The sequence below is a fragment of the Hemicordylus capensis genome, chromosome 3 (genome assembly GCF_027244095.1).
Source record: "Hemicordylus capensis ecotype Gifberg chromosome 3, rHemCap1.1.pri, whole genome shotgun sequence".
NCBI classification, from domain to species: domain Eukaryota; kingdom Metazoa; phylum Chordata; class Lepidosauria; order Squamata; family Cordylidae; genus Hemicordylus; species Hemicordylus capensis.
The window spans coordinates 258,377,294-258,401,038 of NC_069659.1; the positions used below are offsets into that span (position 1 = coordinate 258,377,294).

The window sequence follows — 23,745 nt, forward strand, 5'->3', positions numbered from 1 at the left end:
CCTTTTCCTTTCAAATTGAGCTCTAAGCCAGTGGCACACAAACCATTACTCAGTCTGTTTTAACTTCAGGTGCAGTAATTTCAGTTCCAAATACTTCCAAAATATTGGTATTAAATATACCCATGGGTTACTAACCACATCTTTCCTGTAAAGAACTTCCAGAATGTTACTGAGCAACTGGCAACAGGCTTCCAAGTCTTTCTGCTGTGATACTTTAGCTGATCTTTCCAAGTGGTACTTTAGCTGATCTGTCATCATTGGCAGCAAAATCTCTCTACAGTCTGCAAAATTGAATGGGAGTAGAATCAAGGAATCAGGTTATATATTGAAGCATACATATATCTTTAAAAATATAAACTTGAAATACAACAAATTTTCAAACTGAAAGCAAACATCTGAAAGTTCACCCTAAAAAGATTTAGAGAAAAGTGGTTTAGGATTTTTATTGAAGAGACATATGAAGTATTTCTTGTCTCCAAATCAGCCCATGTATTTCTTTGCAGAATTTTAAAACTGCTTTTTGAAAAGTGTTGCACATGTATGTAATAGCTCGACTAAAGACAGTGACACTTCTCTTTCTAAGACTTGTTGGACTGGTCCACAAACTACATCAAACACATCTGAACCTGCTTTAACTTAATGCTAGCACAACAGGTTTCACATCCCTTTAAAGCCAGCTTCAGAAGAACCAAAGATCAATTTCATAACAAGCAGATTCACAATTCTTACCATAAAGTAACCCCTAGCTATCAGTACCACCTGCCTTGTTCCAATGTAAAACCCAGTGCTATAAGCAATATGTAGCCTTTCAATAAAAATTACCAGTTATGTGGTGAAATACAGGCTGTGCTAAATGGTTATTCGGCAGCAGTAAAACACTGGTTAGAAACGCCCCCCCCCCCCGCCACACACACACTCACACAGTAATTTTCAAGTCATGCCTGTTGTGTACATTTCTAAAGCTATAGTGAGTTCTTGCACAGTTCAGGTGACCTATATGCTTTGTCAATGACACATTGATGCTCTTTTAAACATTTCCTCCACATGCCTTTTCCCCTCCCTTGGTTACCTGAACATGGTATTAAACAAAATGGAGAAGAGTAAATGTTTGACAGCATCAAACTATTGTCACATGCACTTCCAAAGTTGATAAATGAGTGACCTTGCGGGGGAAATCTATTGCCTATAGGATTATGCTCTTGTTCACAGCCCAAAGGCTGAAGATAGCTCATAAGTATGGACAATAATCACAAGCAGCAATACTTCAACATCTGTTCATCCTCTGCTGCCCTGATCTAACCCACAATGATTAATGTCAGGTGAACGTGTACAGGAATAAAATATTCATCTTTTTAAAACAGATGTTCAGCAGGGCACCATCAACTGAAGCAGAACTGTTGCAGTGCACCACAGATACTAACATCCATGTTAAAACAAAATGCAAGCACTCCAATGAAACTGTATATTTAAACTACTGTATGAACATTAAGTTCTATGGGGCTAAATTATTTTGCTGGCCATGTTAAACAAATGACATTATGCTCAACAACCTCTCTGCCATTAGTGTGTGCTAAAATAGATTAACACTTTTAATGAGAATTAAAACAGCAAGAGCTCATATAAATAGCATATGTTGCTAATCCTTTACAAATAAAAAATTTCTTAACATTTGTTTTCTTAGAAACAAGAACTCATAGCCAACATGAATCATTTGATACTCAGGTTAGCTTTAGAAAAAGTTGAAACCTTTAAAAAAGTCAATATGTACATAGTAACATTTATGTTAACCCTGCTATGACAGCATAAATCACATATAGTAGAGGATAGCAGTAAAGTATAGTAAATGAAGAAAAATAGGGTTCCATTACCATTTTACAGGCATAAAAAGTCAACAGCTGTTTTGGTGCCTTAAGGTGGATGAAAAATTCAATCAATCCTTTATTACGGTTAGAGACCAGCATAAAATTGATACCGGTTAAAAATTACATGTTATGTGATGTTATGATGATATGATGGTACATAACTTGATAAATCTAAAATTAAGTATGATTGCAATTTAAAAAGTTAAAATACATATTAGTAATTATCATCAAAAGACTAAAACTAAGAATGCTTGCAGTTTAAAAAGTAAAATAGATATATACTCATTAAAACTAAATAGGCTAAAAACCTAAAATTACCAAAGCTAAAAGAGATAAAATAATGATAATATAGTGATATAGTTTTATTCTATAATATTCTATTATAGAAATGCCCAGAAAACATAAAAAGAGGAGTATGGAATTGTAAAAAGCAATAAAAAGAGAAAAGGAAAAAAGGAAAACAATGAAACGTAGTAAAATGCAATAAAATGCAGTACAGTGCAATAAAACAATAGGTATGGAGGCATGGGCAAGTGCAAGGTCAATCCAGAGTCATCAAGAATCAGATTAAGGGGGCTCACAGCCTATCATCCTCTGACGGATGTCGATCGCAGCCACACAGAACTTGGCAACGCTAAGTGTAATGGCAGGGTTAGAGTCAGAAAGCAATAGAAAATTGTAGAATTGTCTCGAACGTCCCGGAAACTTGCTTAGCAATGGGAGAATAAGGGTGACACAAATGTCTCTATAAAACAGGCAGTATAGAAGGACATGCTCAATAGTTTTGATATGTTCTGAGCCACAGGGAACTTTCTGAAGCTCTGCAAGTGGGATCTTTCTGTAACGGCCCTCTAGCACTGCTGAGGTGAGACGATAGCAGCGAGCCAAAGTGAACGATGAAAAATTAAAAGATGGCCACTACCACACAGAATTTTAACACATTTTCCCTTACAGTAGTCTGAAGAAGATATATAACTAAATAGGGATATTTGGGGTCAAGTTTGTGTCACTGCAAAATCATCCACCATTAACATCATTAAAATATTTTATAAACCATAGAACTTAAATTCTTAAATGCATGTGTACATCTAGTCGTGGTCATTATTGTGGATTTCAGCACCAATCCACACATCCATACACTGCTGTACATTTCAGTTTGTGTATATTGCATTTAGTGCAACATTTTATTTTTATTTTATTTATATATTGCTTGACTCCAAAGACTCTAAGCAGTTCACAAAAATAAACACAACAAAAATAAAACAAAACACTGTTACAACAATTTAATGTTAAGTTAGTACTACTGGAACTGTTATCGTATATGCTGTTTGGTATTGGACTGTAAAAGGGATTCTGATTCTTCCGAGTCTGTTGCACCAAAAATACCTGCAGTACATTGACATCCACTTGTAAAATCACAAGTTGTGATGTCTAGGCACTCGGTAATAAGGCCTTTTGTTGTCTTCGGTAGAGGCAACAGAATCCCTTCATCAATGTGCCATGATGAGCTAGTTTTGTGGTAGCAAGCATGATTTGTCCCCTTAGCTGAGCAGGGTCCACCCTGGTTGCATACGAAAGGGAGTGCAAGATATTCTCCTTAGGGGATGGAGCTGCTCTGGGAAGAGAATCTAGGTTTCAAGTTCCTTCCCTTGCATTACCAAGATAGAGCTGAGAGAGATTCCTGCTTGCAACCTTGGAGAAGCTGCTGCCAGTCTGTGTAGACACTACTGAGCGAGATGGACCTATGGTCTGACTCAGTATATGACAGCTTCCTATGTTCCTATGTTGATGTCATCAAACTCCATTTCCTCTGAGTCACATTCTCTTTTTTTCCCTTAAGAAACACTCGCGAAGTAAAAGAATACCACAATACTGGTATTTGTTCAGTTTGTTCAGAGTCACGTTGTATACACTAACTGTACTAACAAATAGCTATATACAATAATTCATGAAAGTTCAAACAATTTTTGAGTCTCAGTGGACATTTTACATTGCCAAAAACAGATTCCGTGATACCAAGTATCCCTATATACCAATAACATCATCCTTGGACATCTGTAAAGATAAATGTGTTAAAATTATAATTTGATGGCAGACATTTTGCATTTCTCACCTAGAAAAGAAATTTTTACATGGTTCAACTTTTTGAAAGGATCACTCCAGCTCAATTTAGAAGCATTACAAAATCATTTTACTTTACCTCTACAAACAGTTTTGTAATCAAAATTACTGCTCTGCGTCGTGCTACCATTGCCCTTCTGAGAACCATGTCAATGATGAACGATGAGGGGAGGAAAAACCATATAGCAGCGGTTCTCATGATGACAGTAAACAGAAGAAAAGGGTTTATCAACCCATGTTTGGGGATTTAACAGACTAGCAAAAACTGACTGCTTCAAAAGACTAGCAAAACTATTGTGCGGCCACACCTGGAGTCCTGTGTACAATGCTGGTCATCATATCTAAAAAAGGACATCGTAGAACTGGAAAAGGTACAGAAGAGGGCAACCAAGATGATCAGGGGCCTAGAGCACCTTCTTTATGAGGCAAGGCTACAACACCTTGGGCTTTTTAGTTTAGAAAAAAGACGGCTGCGGGGAGACATGATAGAGGTATATAAAATCATTCATGGTGTAGAGAAAGTGGATAGAGAGAAATTTCTCTCTCACACACATAACACTATAGAATAAGGGGTCATCCCATGAAATTGATTGCCAAGAAATGTATGTCCAGCAAACAGAAGTACTTTTTCAAACAATGCATAAGCAACTTGCGGAATTCTCTGCCACAAGATTTGGTGTTGTCTACTAGTTTGGATGGCTTTAAGAGGGCTTTGTATAACTTCATGGAGGAGAGGTCTATCAACGGCTACTAGTCTGAGGGCTACAGGTCACCTCCAGCCTCAGAGGCAAGATGCCTCTGAATACCAGTGTAGGGGGGTAACAGCAGAAGAGAGGGCATACCCTCAGCTCCTGCCTGTAGGCTTCCAGCAGCATCTGGTAGACCACTGTGTAATAGGATGATGGACTAGATGGGCCTTGGGCCTGATCCAGCAGGGCTGTTCTTATGAGACAAGATTCATCACTACTAGCAACTGTACCTTATTTTAGAATCTAGAAATTGCTTTATCTACAACATGGTTCATCCACGGTGCATGGCAAAAAGGTGGGCACCTCAGACCAAGCTACGAGGCCTGAAGGAATTACTTCCATACACTGATCCTAGGAAATACCTATTACAGTCTTTAGAACTGTGGTATTGGAATCCTGGGTACATTGTACACAACATGTAGCAAAGGATAGGGTACGTTTATTCATGCTCTGAAATAGCACATCAAAGAGACAACACCTTTATCAGTAAGAAAGGTACGGAAATACCTTTCCAAATACATACCGAGAACAGAGAGTATTCTTGCTCTCAAACTGCTTGGTCTTGATTATTATAAAACTGCTTAGCAGATTTTCCAGTTTGACAGCTTAAAATATCTGTATGCAGATCTATGGGTTTCTGTGAAAATTGATTCATAAAATTTATTTTTAAAGTACTGGAACTGTATTTGTGACATCTTAGTGAAAAGATGACAGCTCTAGAAACAAGGGGCATTTTCTTAACCTGCCCTGAGGATGTGATCACTGGGCATTATGTGCTATGAAATTATTTGAGAAAAACTTCAGGTTGCTTACCTGTAGCTGGGGTTCTTCTGGTGGTAATCTGTCCAGTCATGCAGATGGGCTTTGCGCCTGCATGAAGAAACATCCCAAACCTCACAAGCTTTTCTGATTTTTCTCTCTCAGACCACCAGTTAGGCTCCTCCTCTCCATACCTAGGTCATGTGCTCTGCACCCTCCTCCTCAGTTCAAGTGTCCATCACTACATGGCTCTGCAGCAGGAAAGGCGGGCGAGTGTGTGACTGGACAGATGACCACCAGAAGAACCCCAGTTACAGGTAAGAACCTGAAGTTCTTCTGAGTGATCTCTGTCCACCACACAGATGGGCACATCACAAGCTCCTGCCAGCATCAGAGGAGGGAGCAGAGCCCAGAGACCAGGAAGATAAGGCTATGGCCGTGGTAATAAGAACCCGATATGTATGGGAATAGAGAGAGATTGTGACAGCAGCATCAACAAAAAAACCCTCTTTATTGGAACAAAAGAACTGTAATAGTGGCAAAAAACCCACAGCCTTTATTGGAACAGTGACTGCAGAACTGCTTTATTTTATTTTATTTATTTATTTGATTTGTATATTGCCCCTCCAAAATGGCTCAGGGCGGTTCACAATTAAAACACACCACTAAAACAGTAAAGAGCTAAAACAAATTAAAAAACAAAATAACAATTAACAATTTAAAAACATTTTAAAACAACAATTAAACAATTACAGTGATTAAAAACCCCAAAATTGGGTTTTGAATTATCTCAGCAGGGAGCGCATTCCACAATCTCGGGGCAGTGACTGAGAAGGCCCGTCTGTGTGTAGCCACCAAACAAGTTGGCGGTAACTGGAGACGGACCTCCTCAGATGACCTCAAAGGGCGGTGGGGCTCATAAGGAAGAAGACGCTCTCTTAAGTACCCAGGGCCTAAGCCGTTTAGGGCTTTGTAAGTTATAACTAGCACTTTGTATTTTGTCCGGAAAACTATTGGCAGCCAGTGTAACTCCATCAGTAAAGGAATAACATGGTCTCTCCGAGATGACCCAGAGACCAACCTGGCTGCTGTGCTCTGAACCAAATGAAGTTTCTGGACTACGTACAAAGGCAGCCCCACGTAGAGCACATTACAAAAGTCAAGTCTGGAGGTTACCAGCAGATATACCAAAGTTTTGAGGTCATTGATCTTGAGAAACGGGCGCAGCTGGTATATCAGCCGGAGCTGATAGAAAACACTCCTGGCCACCGCCTCAACCTGAGAAACCAGAGAGTGGTGTGAATCCAGAAGTACTCCCAGACTGCGAACCTGTTCCTTTTGGGGAAGTGTGACCCCATCTAGAACAGGCAGATCAAAATCGTCTCTAGAGTTCTGACCCTGCACAATAAGTACCTCCGTCTTATCTGGATTCAGCTTCAGTTTATTTTCCCTCATCCAGCCCATTACTGCTTCCAGACAGGCATTTAGGGAGGATATGCCAGCTCCTGAAGAAGTTGACATGGAGAAGTAGATCTGGGTGTCATCAGCATACTGGTAACACCCAGCTCCAAATGCCCTGATGATCTCTCCCAGCGGTTTCATATAGATGTTAAAAAGCATTGGAGAAAGTACGGAGCCTTGAGGGACACCATACTTAAGGTCAGATTTTGAAGAGCAACAGTTTCCAATCAACACCATCTGGAATCTATCTGAGAGGTAGGAGCGGAACCACTGTAAAACAGTGCCTCCCACCCTCAACACCCTCAGACGTTCCAGAAGGATACCATGGTCAATAGTATCGAAAGCCGCCAAGAGATCCAAGAGGACCAACAGAGTCACACTTCCTCTGCCAAGTCCCAATTGGAGATCATCCATAAGGCCGACCAAGGCAGTCTCTACCCCACAGCCCGCCTGAAAACCAGTTTGAAATAGGTCTAGATAATCAGTTTCCTCCAAGACCGCCTGGAGCTGAGAGGCCACCATCTTCTCAGTTACCTTGCCCAGCCATGGGAGGTTGGAAACAGGCCTATAATTGCTCAACTCTGAGGGAACTAATGCAGGTTTCTTTAGAAGAGGTCTAATGATTGCCTCCTTAAGACAAGGAAGCATCCTGCCCTCCCTCAGATAAGCATTTATGATATCCACCAGGCTGTTTACAACAACCTCCCTGCTAGATCGAACAAGCCATGTTGGACAAGGGTCAAGAGAACAAGTGGTAGGCCTCACCGCTCCAAGCAGCTTGTCCACATCCTCAGGAATCACAAACTGAAACCGATCCAGTCGAATCACATAAGAGGAGTCATTGGGCACCTCCAGCTCAGACATCAAATTAACTGTGGAGTCTCCATCTAGGTTGGCCCGAATCTGAGATATTTTATCTGTGAAGAACTCTTTAAACACATCACAGAGGGTAACTGATTACTCCAAATTCTGGTTCAAGGGAGGGGGGGCAGATACTAATCCCCTCAAAACCCTGAACAACTCCATTGGACGTGAATTCGCAGAGGCAATACAGGCAGAAAAGAACCGCCTCTTTGCCGCATGTATTGCCTGAGCATAGATCTTTAGATGTGCTCTATGTCGCAACCTGTCAGATTCAAGTCGAGTCTTCCTCCACTTGTGCTCCAGTCACCTAACTTGCCGCTTCAGCCCCCATAGATCTTCTGTATACCAAGGGGCCAATTTTGAAGCGGGTCGGAGGGGACACTTGGGAGCAATTGTGTCTACTGCCCTGGTGAGCAAGTTGTTCCAATTCTCAACCAAGGCATCAACAGGATCACCAGCAAAGCCAACATTAAATCCCTCCAAGGCTTCTTGGAATCTTAATGGATCCAATAACCTCTTTGGGCGAACCATTCTAATGGGCCCCTCACCCATGCAGAGGTGGGAAGTGGTTGTAAGTCCAACCTTAACCAGATGGTGGTCCGTCCATGACAATGGGGAAATCACAGGAGTCCCCACCCATGGAACACCAGCCTGATCAGAGTTAAATTCCAAATCAAGCGTGTGACTTGCAATATGCGTCGGTCCAGAGACCACTTGGGATAGGCCCATATTTGTCATGGCCGCTATGAACTCCCGAACTGCAGATTGGTCCCGAAATGAACATTGAAGTCCCCCAGCACCGAGAGTCTGGGAGACTCCAACGCGAGTTCCGCGACCAAGTCTGTGAGCTCAGTAAGGGATTCCGCTGGGCAGCGGGGCGATCAGTACACCAACACAAGTCCCAATTTATCCCTGGTCCCCAAACTCAAGTACACACATTAAATATGGTCAGATACCCTGACAGGGACCCTGGTAAGGGAGCTGTTATCTTTATGGACCACAGCCACCCCACCTCCCTCCCATGTCCCCTCACCTGCTCCTCTACAGAATATCCCAGAGGGAGAAGCTGGGACCAAACTGGACCACTAGCCTCCTCCAAACAAGTCTCGGTAATACATACCAGGTCAGCCCCTTCATCCATTATCAAATCATGGATGGGTTCAGATTTATTTTGGACTGACCTGGCATTACAGAGGAGCAGGGGAAAGCTATGTGGGTTTTTGGCAGTGCTCGCTGAGATCAAAGAGCTGGCAGGACAGCCGGAAGGGGAGACCGCTATTAAATTTCTGGCTACCCTTCCCCTGGAACAGCCTGCTGACCTGCCAACATTACTTCTTCTATTCCCCTCCACTTTCCCAAACACCCAGTCATTGCGAGCCAGGACATCCAAGACATAATGTCTTATAAAGGAGGTAGGTGAAGATCATATTGCAACTTAGCAGATGGTGTTGAGCATAAGCCCCCGAACAAAAGCCGTGGCCCCGGTGGAACCGGCCTTCAGAGAAGCGGGAGGTTCTAACCTCACTACCTGATACGCAAACCTAATAGCATGCACTATCCAGGCTGAGATGGACTGTGATGAAGTTCTCTGACCGTTACGTGGTGCACCACATGTCACAAACAGAGTTAAGATAGCCCTGAAGGGCACTGTACATTGGATATAGTAGACCAACACCCTTCTAACATCCAAGGTGTACCACCTATGCTCTTCCTCTGAAAATGGATTTGGGAAGAAAATTGGTAAAGAGATGACCCGTGACAGGTCAAGAGCACCTTTGGTAGGAAGGAAACATCTATTCTCAAAACCACCTACTGTATTCTTTCTGGAATATGAGGCAAAGTAGGTCTGAACATAAGGCTCAGAGCTCCCCTACCCTTTGAGCAGAAGTGATGGTGACCAGAAACACCATCTTAAAGAGTCAGCAAATGGAGATAGCAAGTTGCCATAGGCTCAAAGGGCTTACCTGTAAGGGCTGACAAGACATGTGGTAAGTCCCATGATGGGGCTATCGAAGGTGAGTTTGGGTGAAGGTAGGCCAAACCTTTTAGAAACTGCTTCATTTCTTGTAAGGCAAACAAGGAAGGGGTTGCTGTTGGGGCAGTCCAAAAGGCAGATATGGCAGCCAGGTGGACCATGACTGAGGACATTGATAGCCCGGATCTTCTGAGGAGCAGAAGATGTGACAAAATTAGGGCACCAGCACAGAGGAAGAATCCATATCACCCAGAGTCCTCACGTATTCAGTGAAGTGACTCCACTTTGGACTGTAAGAGGTCATTTTGGAAGGCTTTCTACATGGCATGAGAACCTCCCTCAGCTCCCTGGGCTAGTGGGTTGGATCCGCCACAGCCTCTGCATATCCAGGTGAAGCACTCTCCCCTTCTATTGTGATAACTATGCCGTGTGAAGGGGAAGCCAGAAGAATCATTTCCTGGACAGGTGCACAGAGTTCTTTCCCACCCCAGGCTGCCCTGGAGTAGTACACCGGGCATTAGAAATTGTGTTCACTCGCAAACAGGTCTATGCAAAGTCTCCCCCACCTTTGGAAAATGCTTCGAAGCACATCTGTTTGTAACTTCCATTCATGGGAGAGTGCCTGCATCCTGCTCAAACTGTCCTCCAAACCATTGTTGAGACCCTTGATATGCACTGCTGACATATGGATATGATGTTGTAATGCTCAGTGCCAGTGTTCCAACACCAGGGCCAGGAGGATGTGTGACCCCGTCCCGACGTGATGGTTTATATATGCCATAGTTGTAGTTTTGTCTGTTATAATTTGTACATGTTGTCGTTTGATCTCTGGAAGGAAATGCTTTACGTCCTTGAAAACCCGCCATCATTTCCAGATAATTGATATGCTAGTCTGCCTCTTCTCTGAACCAATGATCATTTACATGAAGATCGTGAGCGCCCCAACCCTCCTCAGAGACGTTGGTGGTAATGTGAGCCTGAGAGCTGGACGTTTTGAATGGCATGTATTGAAGGAGGTTCCTGCAAGAAGTCCACCAAGTTTGGGCAGTCTGTATGTGACCTGGAAGATCCAGTAGCCTGGAATTGTGATGCCTGACTGGGTGAAAGGTGTCCAGGCCATAGGCAGCACAGTGGTAGTGGAGGCTATCAGGCCTAACATACACTAGATTTGAGGTGCGGTGTGAGTTGCAGAGTTGCACAACTGATGAGCCAGTTCTCTGATCTGCTGGATACGATCTTCTGGCAGGCTTACCGCAACCTCGGTGGAATAGAAAATCACCCAAAAAAACATTCTCCTGCGTGCAGGGGTCAGTTTTTGTAGATAATACTTAGACCCAACTGTTCTAGAACTGAAATAGTTTCCTAAAAATCCCTTCAAAGAAAATCTGGGGATTTTGCTGCTAAGAGCCAGTCATTTAGAGAAGCAATAATCTGTATTCCTCTTTCTTAAATGTGCCCCACTACAGCAGCCATGCACTTTTAAAATACCCTTTGGGCCGAAGAGAGCCTGAAAGGCATGGCTTTGAACTGGAACATGTTTTTGCCGACTTGGAGGTGCAGATATTTTCTGTGTTGAGGACAAATCGATATATGGTAGTAGGTGTCCTCCAAATCTATGGAGACAAACCACATCCCTTTCAACAGGAGCACCATGATCTCTGGAACAGTAAGCCTCCTGAAACATGTGTTCTCTACGTAAGAGTTGAGGTGCCTTAGGTCTAATATGGGTCATAGCCCTCTATCACACTTTGGTATAGTACAGTATGGGGAAAATAATCCATTCTCTAAGTGGGAAGGCACCGGCTCTATAGATCCCTTTTGAAGCAGAGCTTCGACCTCTTCCTGTAGGGTAACATTCAAGGTTGTGATTTTTCTCCCAGATTCCTGTGGTCTTTCTACAAATTCTATAGCATCCCAGGGGTCTGATGTGATACGCTCCCATCATTGCAGGTAAGATCTAAAATGGATTCCAATCCATAGATAAGTCATAAATGGATAACTCGTAAAAGGAGGTGGACTTGGACTTCTGCTGGTTAGATTTGGAGTTTGAGAAGGGTCCCACTGTTAGTTGAATTGTGAGTATTGAGACTGGTGAAAAGGTTGGTTGTAGCTCAGTGTCAATGAACATGGTGGAAAGGACCTTTGTGCACAAAAAGGCTTATTGTACTCAATGTAGAGAAACTCGTGGATCTTGCCATGTTTCTCATCTTTTGAACCTTTCTCTTCCATCGTCTCTCATCCATCGTCTTGTCCGTATGCATCCCAAACAGAGCGCAGCCATCGAAAGGCAAATCCTCTATGCTTGTCCTTGCTTCTGGGTTCAACCCTAAAGAGTGTAGCCACGCATGCCAACGAAGTGAGGTGGTTCCCACCAAAGCCCTTGCTGCACAATCCATGGGATGGCAAGAAGTATGAAGTAATTGTTTACTCAACTTGTAACCTTCTTGTTGCAAAGAAAGGATGTGGTCCCTGTCTGCTGATGGAAGAATTTCCAGGTGTTGTGAAAGTTTTTCTCATAACAGGTGATTATAGCAAGACATGCATGCTTGATAGTTCACTATTTTAATTTGCATAGTAGAGCTTGAGTACAGGCTTGTGTTTCCCCATCAAATCTAGCTTACGCCCCTGTCTATCCATAGGGAAGGATGATATTCTGTCCTTGGAGCTAGACTGTGCTGCCTCCACAACTATTGAGTTTGGGACTGGGTGCTTGTATAAAAAGGAGCACTCCTCAGTTTTCACCTTATAGAAATTTTCTACTTTCCTTGAAGTAGAGGGCACTGCTGATGACTTGTCCCAAAACCCACATGCAATGTCAAAGTAGAGACATTGAGGGAATCACTCCTCTGATTCATAGGGAGTGCTACAATTTTTTGCGATTCTCCTTCAATTACATCAAAAAAGGAATTGGAAGAAGGTTTAGCCTCTTCTTGTAGGTGCAGTCCAAGGCAAGCAGCCATCTTGATCACTTGGGCTGAGAAAGAGTTCAGGTCTTCTGAAGAGGATGGAGGTTTAGTGCTGTCAACCAGGTCCTGATGGGCGGACTCTGAAGTATCGTCTTCAGAAGAGGGATCTCCTGAGTCTTCCTCAGAATTTGAGTCCAAGTCAGACATGCGATTTTTTCTGACGGCACCAGCGTCACGTTTTCCATAGGAAGCACTGGATTAGGTTTCTCCACCAGAGCAGATGGAGGCTCTGGTCGTGGAGCTTCTATCCAAGGATGAGGGTCATTAAGTATAGGCATATAGTCCTGTAAAGCAGCCAAGGGCATCGGACTGTGTACATCTGTAGAGGGGATGGAGGAATGGCATTGAGAGCAACGTTTGAAAGTTAACTTGTCAGCCGTACACCTCAGGCGGGAGAAGATGAAATCCCCTCACAGGGGAGAAGAAAAGTGAAAAAGGCAATACCCAAATTAAATAAAAGGCGCAAAATATGACAGAAATAAATATTAAAGTAGGGAAAGAGAAAATAAAAAGTAAAAATAAAAGAATTCAATATATGTTCTAGAAAGCTCACAAGGTTCCACTTGAGATGAATCTTCTTCAGTGGTCGAAAAAGAACTGAGGAGGAGTGTGCAGAGCACATAACCTAGGTATGGAGCGGAGGAGCCTAACTGGTGGCCTGGAGAGAAAAAGCAGAAAAGTTTGTGAGGTTCCATATGTTTCTTCACACAGTTACAAAGCTCATCTGTGTGACAGGCTGAGACCACCAGAAGAACAGATATGTATTTGGAAGGATATATATTTCCAAAGGATATGTATTTCCAAGGATATGCATATCCTTTGGAAGGATATGTATTTACAGACCCCCATTTACAACTTTAGTAAGGATGTGCACAGAACGGGATTTCCATTCCGTTCTGAGGTTGGAATGGTATACAAATCCTCAGAACATTCCATCATAACAACCAGTCTAGCCTGTTGTTTTGACAGAACCATTTCCGAACGTTTCAAGTGAAAACCATTTTGGAGGCTAGTTTTCCCCTTTCTGACTGGTTCTGGCACTGGCTTCTGACTGGCTTGGGATCTCCTTGCTTCTTGGTTGGCTTGTTATCATACAAATCATATTTGTTATCATAACAAATCAACCAAGAAGCAAAAAGATCACAAGCCAATCAGAAGCCAGTGCCAAAAGCTGTCAGGAAAGGAAAGGGCCTACAAAATGGTGCTCAGAACATTTGAAACGTTCCAACTTGGAATGCGGTTGGTCCAAGCTCAAAATTCCGAGCTGAAAATAGGCCCTTCATTTGAAGGGCATTCTGTTTCAAGAAGGGATGTGCACTAACCATTCTTTGCTAATCTATTTGAACTATAATCATATCACAAAACTCAAATTGTTCTGTTGAAAACAGCCAGCTTTGCTGGTTGTCTTGACAAATACATCTTGAATCACTCCAATTGCTCCGAGTGATTTGAGAACCATTTTGAGGCTCATTTTTCCAGGGAGAGCTGCAAAAAAATGTGCCTCAAATGGTGCCATTTGTCCAGAGAGAGCTAGTCTACCAATTGGGATTCGCAGGTAGGCCAGGCCTCCGCTCTGGATTTGGTGTGTCTGCCTGCCTCAGAGGACTGGTCTACCCAGGTAGACCAGTCCTCTAAGGCAGGTTGATACGCTGTCTGGAGCAGAGGACTGGTCTACCCACCAACCCCAATTGGTAGACCAGCTCTCCCTGGGAAAACGGCACTAGAATCACCTGGATCAATTCAGGTCGAATTGGGGATTATTCTCCTTGACCCCGAATCAGGTCCTCTATTTTGAGGACAATTCTATGTCGAATCCCTGAATCACCCCCAATTCAACCCAAATTGATTCAAGGTAGAATAGAATTGCACATCCCTAGTGTAGAGCTCAAAAGGGCCCATTTCAAGTTGGAATGTTTGGAGCATGAAACGTTCTGCATATCCCTAAACTTTAGGTAGTAGATACCTTCTAGAGATAGCCTAAAATTAAGACAAATTAAATTTAGGCAGGCTTTAGGGTTATTAAACATATTAATAACAGAATTGTGCTTACGAATACTATTTAACAGATAACATCAAGTGTGACCTGATTCTTTTCCAAAACTTGGTTGACTTTGTGGTTTAGGTATCAAATATTATGCTGAGACTAATTATATTCCCTCAGTTGATATATGATGCTGAACTGTTACTAAGGTTTCTGTCCAGATTATATTGAGCAGGCATTATAGTTCTTTAACTATGCTCACTTAAATCATAGAACTGAAGTGTCATAACTGCCAATTATGCACCTGTCTCAGTTTGGCACTCACAACTGTATAGTCCAGAAACCAAACAAATTAGTCAGCGATATGGATACAGAATATATGAAGGTGAGAGCATCTCTTTTTAGCCTGACAGAGATATCTCAAGATGGTAAAAGTTCAAACATTTGATTCATTCACTGCTCTATGACACTTCAGCTTGTCAAGAAGCAACATACATACAGTACATGCATGACGTAATGACTTAAGGAACTAGCTGCTATATCCATAAGCACTCTACAGAAAAAATTAGGAAACATCGCATCAGGAGAAGGAAACCACTTGGGCTGTGCATGTCAGAAATAGTCAGAATTCCCAGCCCCCACCATCAGGTGGCAGTGCCTCATGGAGCAAGTGCCTCAGGGTAGGAACAGGGTAGTAGGTCTCTTTAAAAGCTGTCCAGCACTGGGGCAGGGGCGGCTGGGAGGTGCAGCAAATTATAGATGTTGGGGGTAGGGTGGGGAGAGAGTGCCATAGGACAGCTTGGGAATCTGCACGCAGGGCTGACGGAATGGTAGTTCTGCTTGGAGCTTGAGCGACGCTGAAGCTCTGAGCAGAACTGGTGTCCCGGCAACCCCACAACCCTCTTTCTCCCCCCTCCCCCCTGAAGCTGCGCTGCTCAGCCGCCCCCACAATGGGCAGCTTTTAAAGAGCCCCCACCAACCTGCTCCTCCCCTGGGACACTTGCTCTGTGAGGCACTGCCTACAGTGGGTAGGGGCTGGGAATTCCGAACTGGAATTCTGACTATTTCCAATGTGCAGAGTCTAGAAACTATTCCCCTTGCGTCACTTCATCTCAGTATATTCCTGTGCTACTGCTTTTTTCAGGTATGAAGGTGTAGTGGTTAGAGTTTTGGATTAGGATCAGGGAAACCTGAGCTCAAATCCCTATTCAGCCATGAAACTCTCTGAGCAACTCTGGGCCTGTCACGTATCTCACAGCCTAAGCTATCTCACAGGGTTTTTGTGAGGATAAACATAACTATGCACACCACTCTGGGCTCCTTGGAAAAGGAGTGGAATATAAATGTTAATAAAAATAAATGAATGACAGTGACTGTTGCTGGTGTCTATTTCTTTTTAGATTGTGAGCCCACTGGGGACAGGGATCCATCTTATTTGTTTATTATTTCTCTGTGTAAACTGCCCTGAGCCATTTTTGAAAGGGTGGTATAGAAATTGAATAAATAATAAATAAAATAAAATAAAATAAAATAAAATAGAAAGGGCAGCAACAGTTCTACTCACATATAAGCACCTATGGGTGGGAATTATTAATGAGTAAGCAGACTACTCAGGATACTTGCTCAAACAAATTTGCTTACAAAGATTAATAATTAATCTTTGGGATATTGAGAGGACCTGCATTTTTAATTAATAGAGTTCTGGGGGGAGGGGTGGTCTCTGGATGTTTATAATTAGATAAAAGAAGTCTTTATCGATTAGGTACCATTAGTTTATAAATTCACTTGAGTGTACACTTGATATCCAGAGTGTTCCTAAAGCACTAATGCAGACTGCACAGATTATTAAATTTAAATATTTTGTGTCTCCTTGCTATGAATATTTTCAACAGAAGCTTCTTTTTTCATGCTTTTACTTATCCAGCTTCTCATCAATTATGCTTGAGCATAATTAAAATGAAGACTTTCTTCACAAGCTATATATTTCTGGAAAAGTATGGGTTAACAACAAAAAGACAGGCGCACGGTGATTTAGAATTCTATAGCATGTTTCATCCAAGCAGGACACAAGTCTGAAGTTGACATTGGTAGAAGTATTTGTGGCCTGCACATCTTTCAACGTAGGAGGAAGCCTATTTATCATAGTCCTAACCTGTGTTCCGGTCACCAGCTTCACTTGATTCATTTTTCAATATGCTGACTTCACCTCTAAGTAAAGTCGACAGTAAACAAGAGAATACTATTTTACAAAACTTTCAGACCCTTGGTTTATTTTTCCAGACAATTAGCTAAACACAAGTCATGGGGTCTTATTTATTTTATCTCTCTTTGATTATTTGGTCCATAGACATTATTTTATCTTGTTTGTGGAAATAATACAAAACCTAACAAAAATATTAGCATGATATAGTAATCTCCCAATTAATAATATTATTATTAATATCAATGTTGATAAAAATATATCTCCTATATTTCATAAAATACACAATAAAATATACAATACAACTCAAAGGTAAAATGTAAAACATCCAAACATAAAAACTAACTCTCCAAAATGATTATAAACTATGAGCCATTCTCATGAGTGGGCTTGAGGGTAGGTGGCAGGGAAGGCAGTAGCAGCTTACCGTCCCCACAGACTATCTGGATAGAGTTGCTGGGCATGTGGATCGTGTGCCCCAACAAGCCACTGCTGCCCCATGCAATGCAGAGGTTCAAGGGCTGGGATGAGTCATCCTAGCTCCTGGAAATCCCACAATGCATTGCACATATGCACAGTGCATTATGGGGATCGCCCCAGCAAAAGGCTGCCACCCATCAGTGTGTCAGCAACAGCTGAAAGCAGCCAGTGCTGACACGGGCAAGTAAAAGTGGCTAGGGGAGCGCTCACTCCCTTAATCTCATTTATGAGGTGGCTTGCCACCGAGGTGCTGCCAGGAGCCACTCGGCTCCCAGCGGTTCTTACGAGCAGCCAAGCCTGGGCTTAGCCTCCTTAGCCCAGTCTTGGCTGCTCGTGAGAACAGCCTCAATATACTGTTATCCAATTGAGATTTAATAGCATTTAGGACTTTATTACCCGAACAGGGATACTTTAATTTGGTCACTAGTGATTTAGACTGTCAACACAAATCAAGAAGCCTAGTTACATGATCCAAGAGTCTTAATATAAACTCAGTACTGCAGGTCAGAAAATGCCAGCTACTCGTCATCACATAGATTTAAACTACAAACCTGGGGAATTGCAAGAGAAATAATGAACCAGAATGGAAAATAAAGGGTACTTTCTACATTATTAATGTAACATGGAAGAGAGTAATGTTTTTCTCTGACCAGTAGTCAGCTACTAAGGAACACTGAGAAGAAAAAGAAAATGTCGAAACTGAAAACAAAATGATAGGAATCCAAGAAACAACAACATTTGCTTTTTATTGGTAGCCATATAGCCTGGTAGTCTGAAAACATGAATAACTACTCTCTCCTACACTAATATACTGACTATTCAGTGAAACCTACTTGAGATCCCTGCAGGAGCTGGTACTTTAAAATGTACTTAAGCACAAAAGTAATATTTTTAGGGCTCTGTCTACTGTGAGATTGTACTGCACACACAAAGAGTGTGGTACTGGGCGCCAAATTCAGTATCCTTAAAACATCAGCTTTCATACTTTAAAAGAAAAGATTCTGACACTCAAGACTGAACAAGGAAAATGTTAAGTATGCAAACAGTACACAGTGACCTCTCACAAGCTTAGAAAAGGGTGAAGGAGATGGACGTGACTTCTAAGATTCAGATGGAAGCAGAATAAAATGGATCTCTGTATGCTAAGTCTAGCTCCAAGACAAAAGACCCATAGAAGTTATCCTTTCAAGAGCCTTCTGTCCTCCTGAACAGATATCCTAAGGAAAATATATCAGTGGATGCGGGGGGCAGGGGTATTGGATATAACTTAAACAAGCAAAACACACTTCCATGAATTAGAGCATTGTTGTTATTTTTGTTATCGGCATACCTGACACTTTATAAATAATGAGGTCTCACCCTGTCCCAGTGGGCTCACAATCTAAAAGTGACACAACAGAGGAAGGAGTTGGAAGTGGAAGTAAAGAAACTGAAGAAGAACATGTGAAAGAAACTGAAGAAGAACATATCGCCCTGAGCCAATTTTGGAAGGGCGGTATAAAAATTGAATGAATGAATGAATAAATGTGATTATTTCATGTGTACATACTTCATCTTAATTACATCTTTATAAGAATGTTGGTGCTACCCACCAAATGGATTCACCTCCACGTACTTAAATTAAGAATTACATGAGATCAAAGCCCTTTCAAAGCCTTCCCATTAGCCACAATCCCTTGTAACCTTAATATCAGCAGTCAGTCCTTGGTAGTTACAGGTGGCAACAGATCAAGCCACTGTGCACCAATATCTTTTAAACTATCAGAATCATTTATCTGAGAAACAGAACAATCACAGAGTCAGAGTCAGAAATAAGAGTATAGTGTTTAGCTTTCTAAAATAAACCCCACGTGTTCTCTAAAATAGGACAGGCAGAGATTTATCACTACTGGGATACATGATCTTAAACATGCCAGATGGAGATAGAGAAATCCATGTTCATTCACAAATCAGCATCTCCAACATTGGAAAATTCAGTGGGGTATGTTCATATGAAATAGCAAACCATGTTTTCGCCATCCTCTTTCCTTATGCCTCCACATTCCAACTTACTCCCAAATTTCTTGTTTATAGCATGCCATTTTGTCACGAACCAGGAAAGGAAATGAATGATGCAGAGAGAGGAAACACATGAACCCACAGATGGCCAGACCATGGTTTGCTGTCACATGTGAAAGAACCCAATATTTGTATTACCTTTTCTATACAAGTATATGCCCTTTTGTACCAGTAATGGAATGATTTTTCTTGGCTACAACCTCAACTATTATCTGCAGTGAGGCACAGCTTGCACTGACAAAGACTGGCAGATAAGTAATGTGACACTTTAATGATTCCTTAAAGATTCTTTGGTTTTTCCTTACCATGCTGTGTGAAAAGGTCACTGTGAACTATTTCAATCAAACAGTACAACTTCTGAATCGTGAGACGGCCCATTGGAACATTCAATATAAAATCTGTAAACAGTTTGCTATGAAAGAAAGGAAGGGAAAAAGATCATATTTAGGTATATACAAAAACACCATAGGTGGCAATTTCTAATAAAACATTTTGGAAAGTAAATGTAAGACTCTAGAGGTGTTATACACCAGAACAGTCACATTCCCCTTCCCCACCTTGATTGTAATATCAAGATACACAGCTAGAAAACAAATAAAATAAAAATATATTTTAGTCACTTTTTTTAGTCCCCTGGCCATGCAGAGGCCCATTAGATGTGCACAGCAGTCTCCAAAATGGGATGAAGAGTGCCCGAACCATGTGAGGGGGGAATTTGGAGGCCAGTGGGGGGAGAAGGCACCTCCAGAGGTCCCTCGTGGCTGTACTAGCTACCCCTGGAGTAAGTACGTGGAGGAAGACATATACACACATATAAAATTTTATTTATGAACCACCACTCCCAAACGGCTGGGGGTATTCGGTCCTGCAGCGAACCAAACCAAGCAGGAAGGGGTTCAAGGGGATGCTGGACCGAACTGGCCCAATCTAGTTCTGACTAAAACCGAACTGGGCCAGCCAATTTTGTGCACACCCCTAGCATAGGGCAGGGGGTGATACGTGGGATTAGGTCCAAAAGGCAGCAGCAGCTGGGGATTCTTCAGAAGCCAAGTTCTATTTTCCCCCCACAAAAATGTTGAGGAAGGGGGGGCAGCCCCTTCACCTTTGGGGATTTGCACTCTCTAGGCTTACTCATGAGCAAGGTCAGCCGTCAGGGTCAGTGGTGCTCCAGTATTTGGGAAATGCTCTACGGCTGAGAATACAGAGTCACCCAGCCCTGGGCACACCGCTCAATAATGAGAGTGAAGGGCCATGGAAACACCCCCTTACAACTCATGAGAAGAAAAATCAGAGGGGAGAAGAAAGAATTGCTGAGCAAATTCAGTCATGATGCCTGATGGCATCACATACTCTTCTTCCATGGACAGCTCCCTCACGAGACTGTCAGGATATTGGGGCTCTAGAGTCAGATTGCTGTGTTGAAGGAATTCGTGGGGATGGGTATCATGGAGACTGCTTTCCTTGTCCTGGCGGTTGCCGTCAAGCTGCTGCATGTTCCCTGACAGCCTGTCTGCCTATATGGAGATGTGCAACCTTGCCCGTGCCCCAAAGGGTGACCCAGCTGTCCTGTGACCCAGAATAGGAAAGGGTGACCCAGCTGGCTCCCCTCTCCCACGAATCCACATGCCCGCAGATCTGCATACAGTGCTACACCGGACCTGGGAATTTTGAATGAGTTTAAAGGTCCATCCCTGAACCTGGTGCCTCCTGCACAACTACTTCAGGGAGTAGATGCTCATGGCCTGTTGTAAAGGGCAGCCCCAGGGATATTTGATTATCAAAATTAAGTTCTACCACCTGCCGCCTGTCCTGGGAGCTGCTTGTGTGAGGAGTGGCTTCTGGGGCTTGCAGGCTTAAAAGCAAGGAGGCTCGCCTCGAAGCAAATGGGAAGGTAACAGGGGAGCAGGGCCATTTCATCTGCCTTGCTGGGATTTACCATCTAGCCGCTTTGCCCCCTGTGGACAGTCCAGCCCAGATGGAGTGCAGCCTGCTTGTTGGCTGCCAAGTTCCAGCTGGCTGGTTGCCAGCCTCCCAGATTGCTCAAGACTGCTTAAGTTCTACCACCTGCCGCCTGTCCTGGGAGCTGCTTGTGTGAGGAGTGGCTTCTGGGGCTTGCAGGCTTAAAAGCAAGGAGGCTAGCCATAGGCGTAGCCGTTGGCGTGGCCGTCAGGCCGCCTGTAGGCAGCCGCCGAAGCCAGCCACCAAGGGGGGCCTGCCTTTGGGGCCGGGCCTTTGGGGGTGGGACTGAGGGCTGGGGGATTGGGTTGGGCCAGGCCTCTTGCAGACATGTGTTTGGGCTCTCTTGGGGGGGATGGTGCTGGGGGTGTGCCTAGCAGTTCAGGGGCAGCTATTACTGTAGTGGTGGGGAATAGAAGAATTGGCGCTGGCAGAGCAGCTGGCCATTACAGGGGAAGGGAAGTCAGTAATTTAATAACTGTTTCCACTTCCAACTGTTCTGTCAACTCTTCGGCCTTGGGGAGCAGCTCCAATGACCCACAGAATCTGGCCTTGCTCCTTTGCAATGCCAGGTCAGTTCAGAATAAGACCGAAATTGTCCACGATCTGATCGTGGATGAGGGAGCTGACCTGGCATGTATAATGGAGACCTGGTTGGGGGAGGTGAGTGGTCCAGTGTGGGCTCAGCTTCTCCCACCAGGTTACTCTGTCGTGGAACAGGCCAGGGGAAGTGGGCGGGGGGGTGGAGTGGCTGTGGTCCATAAGAATACCATTTCCCTTACCAGGGCCCCTGTGAGACAACTGACTTATATTGAGTACATATTTTTGAGGCTGGGAACTAGGGATAGGTTGGGGATTCTGTTGGTGTACCGTCCACCCCGCTGCCCAACTGACTCCCTAACTGAACTGACGGAGCTGGTCGCGGAGTTGGTGTTGGAGTCTCCTAGACTTTTGGTGCTGGGGGACTTCAATATCCACTTTGGGGCTGGCTTGTCTGGTGCGGCTCAGGAGTTCATAGCAGCCATGACAACTATGGGCCTATCTCAACTAGTTTCTGAACCGACTCATGTTGCCGGCCATGCACTCAATTTGGTCTTTTGTTTGGATCAGGGGGGTGTTCCGTGGGTGGGGAATCCAGTGGTTTCCCCATTGTCATGGACGGACCACTACCTGGTTAAGTTTGGTCTCACAGCCACAATCCACCTCTGCAGGGGTGGTAGACCTATTAGGATGGTCCGTCCGAAAAGGCTGCTGGACCCAGTGGGATTTCAAAAGGCCTTGGAGAATTTTGACGTTGGTGCGGCCGGTGATTCTGTCGATGCCCTGATGGGAACCTGGAACAGGGAACTCAACAGGGCAGTAGACATGAATGCTCCTAAGCGTCCCTTCCGACCTGCTGCAAAAAAGGCCCCTTGTTACACTGAGGAGCTGCGGGGGCTGAAGCGGTTGGGTAGGCGACTAGAGTGCAAGTGGAGGAGAACTCGGTTCGAATCTGACAGGATTCAGCACGTGACCCATTTGAAGGCTTATGCGGTGGTAGTGCGTGCAGTGAAAAAGAGATTCTGGTCTGCGTGCATTGCAGCTGCAGGTTCACGCTCGGCGGAGCTATCCCGGGTGGTGAGGAGTTTGGTTTCTCCTCCTTCTACTTCCAATCAGTCCCCGGGGTTGCTCTGCTGTGATGCCTTTAATGGGTTCTTTGTGAATAAGATCTCCTGTATTCGGGCTGACTTGGACGCCACTATTTCTGCAAGGTCTATGGAGGAGGTGTCCAGCAATCCTTCTTGCAGTATTAGATTGGATCAGTTTCAATCTGTGACTCCTGAGGATGTGGACAAGCTGCTTGGGGTGGTGCGGCCTACCACCTGTTCTCTGGATCCTTGCCTGACTTGGCTGCTTCTATCTAGCAGGGAGATTGTTGGAGATGGCCTAATTAATATCATAAATGCATCGCTGAGGGACGGTAGGGTGCCCCCCTGCCTGAAGAAGGCAATGATTAGACCACTCTTAAAGAAGTCTTCCTTGGACCCCTTAGCGATGGACAGCTACAGGCCAATCTCCAATCTCCCTTGGTTGGGCAAGGTGATTGAGAGGGTGGTGGCTGACCAGCTCTAGGCAGTCTTGGAGGAAACTGATTATCTAGACCCATTTCAAACTGGCTTTAGAGCTGGCTATGGGGTTGAGACAGCCTTGGTCGGCCTGATGGATGAACTTTACCGGGGAATTGACAGAGGGAGTGTGACTCTGCTGATTCTTCTGGATCTCTCGGCGGCGTTCGATACCATCGACCATGGTATCCTTCTGGATCGCCTGGGG

At 43.8% G+C, this 23,745-nt stretch overlaps 1 protein-coding gene across 6 annotated transcripts in view; it reads right to left on the minus strand.

Moving 5' to 3' along the window:
• The window catches only part of DOCK1 (dedicator of cytokinesis 1), a 645,511-nt gene that overhangs the window by 454,713 nt on the left and 167,053 nt on the right, over positions 1–23,745 (minus strand). For all 6 annotated transcript variants that reach the window (XM_053305327.1, XM_053305329.1, XM_053305326.1 and 3 more), the window contains exons 25-26: positions 19,782–19,888; positions 136–281 (exon numbers count right to left, since the gene is read on the minus strand). In XM_053305327.1, the coding sequence (XP_053161302.1) occupies positions 136–281; positions 19,782–19,888 (253 nt within the window). The remainder of the gene's footprint in view (positions 1–135; positions 282–19,781; positions 19,889–23,745) is intronic.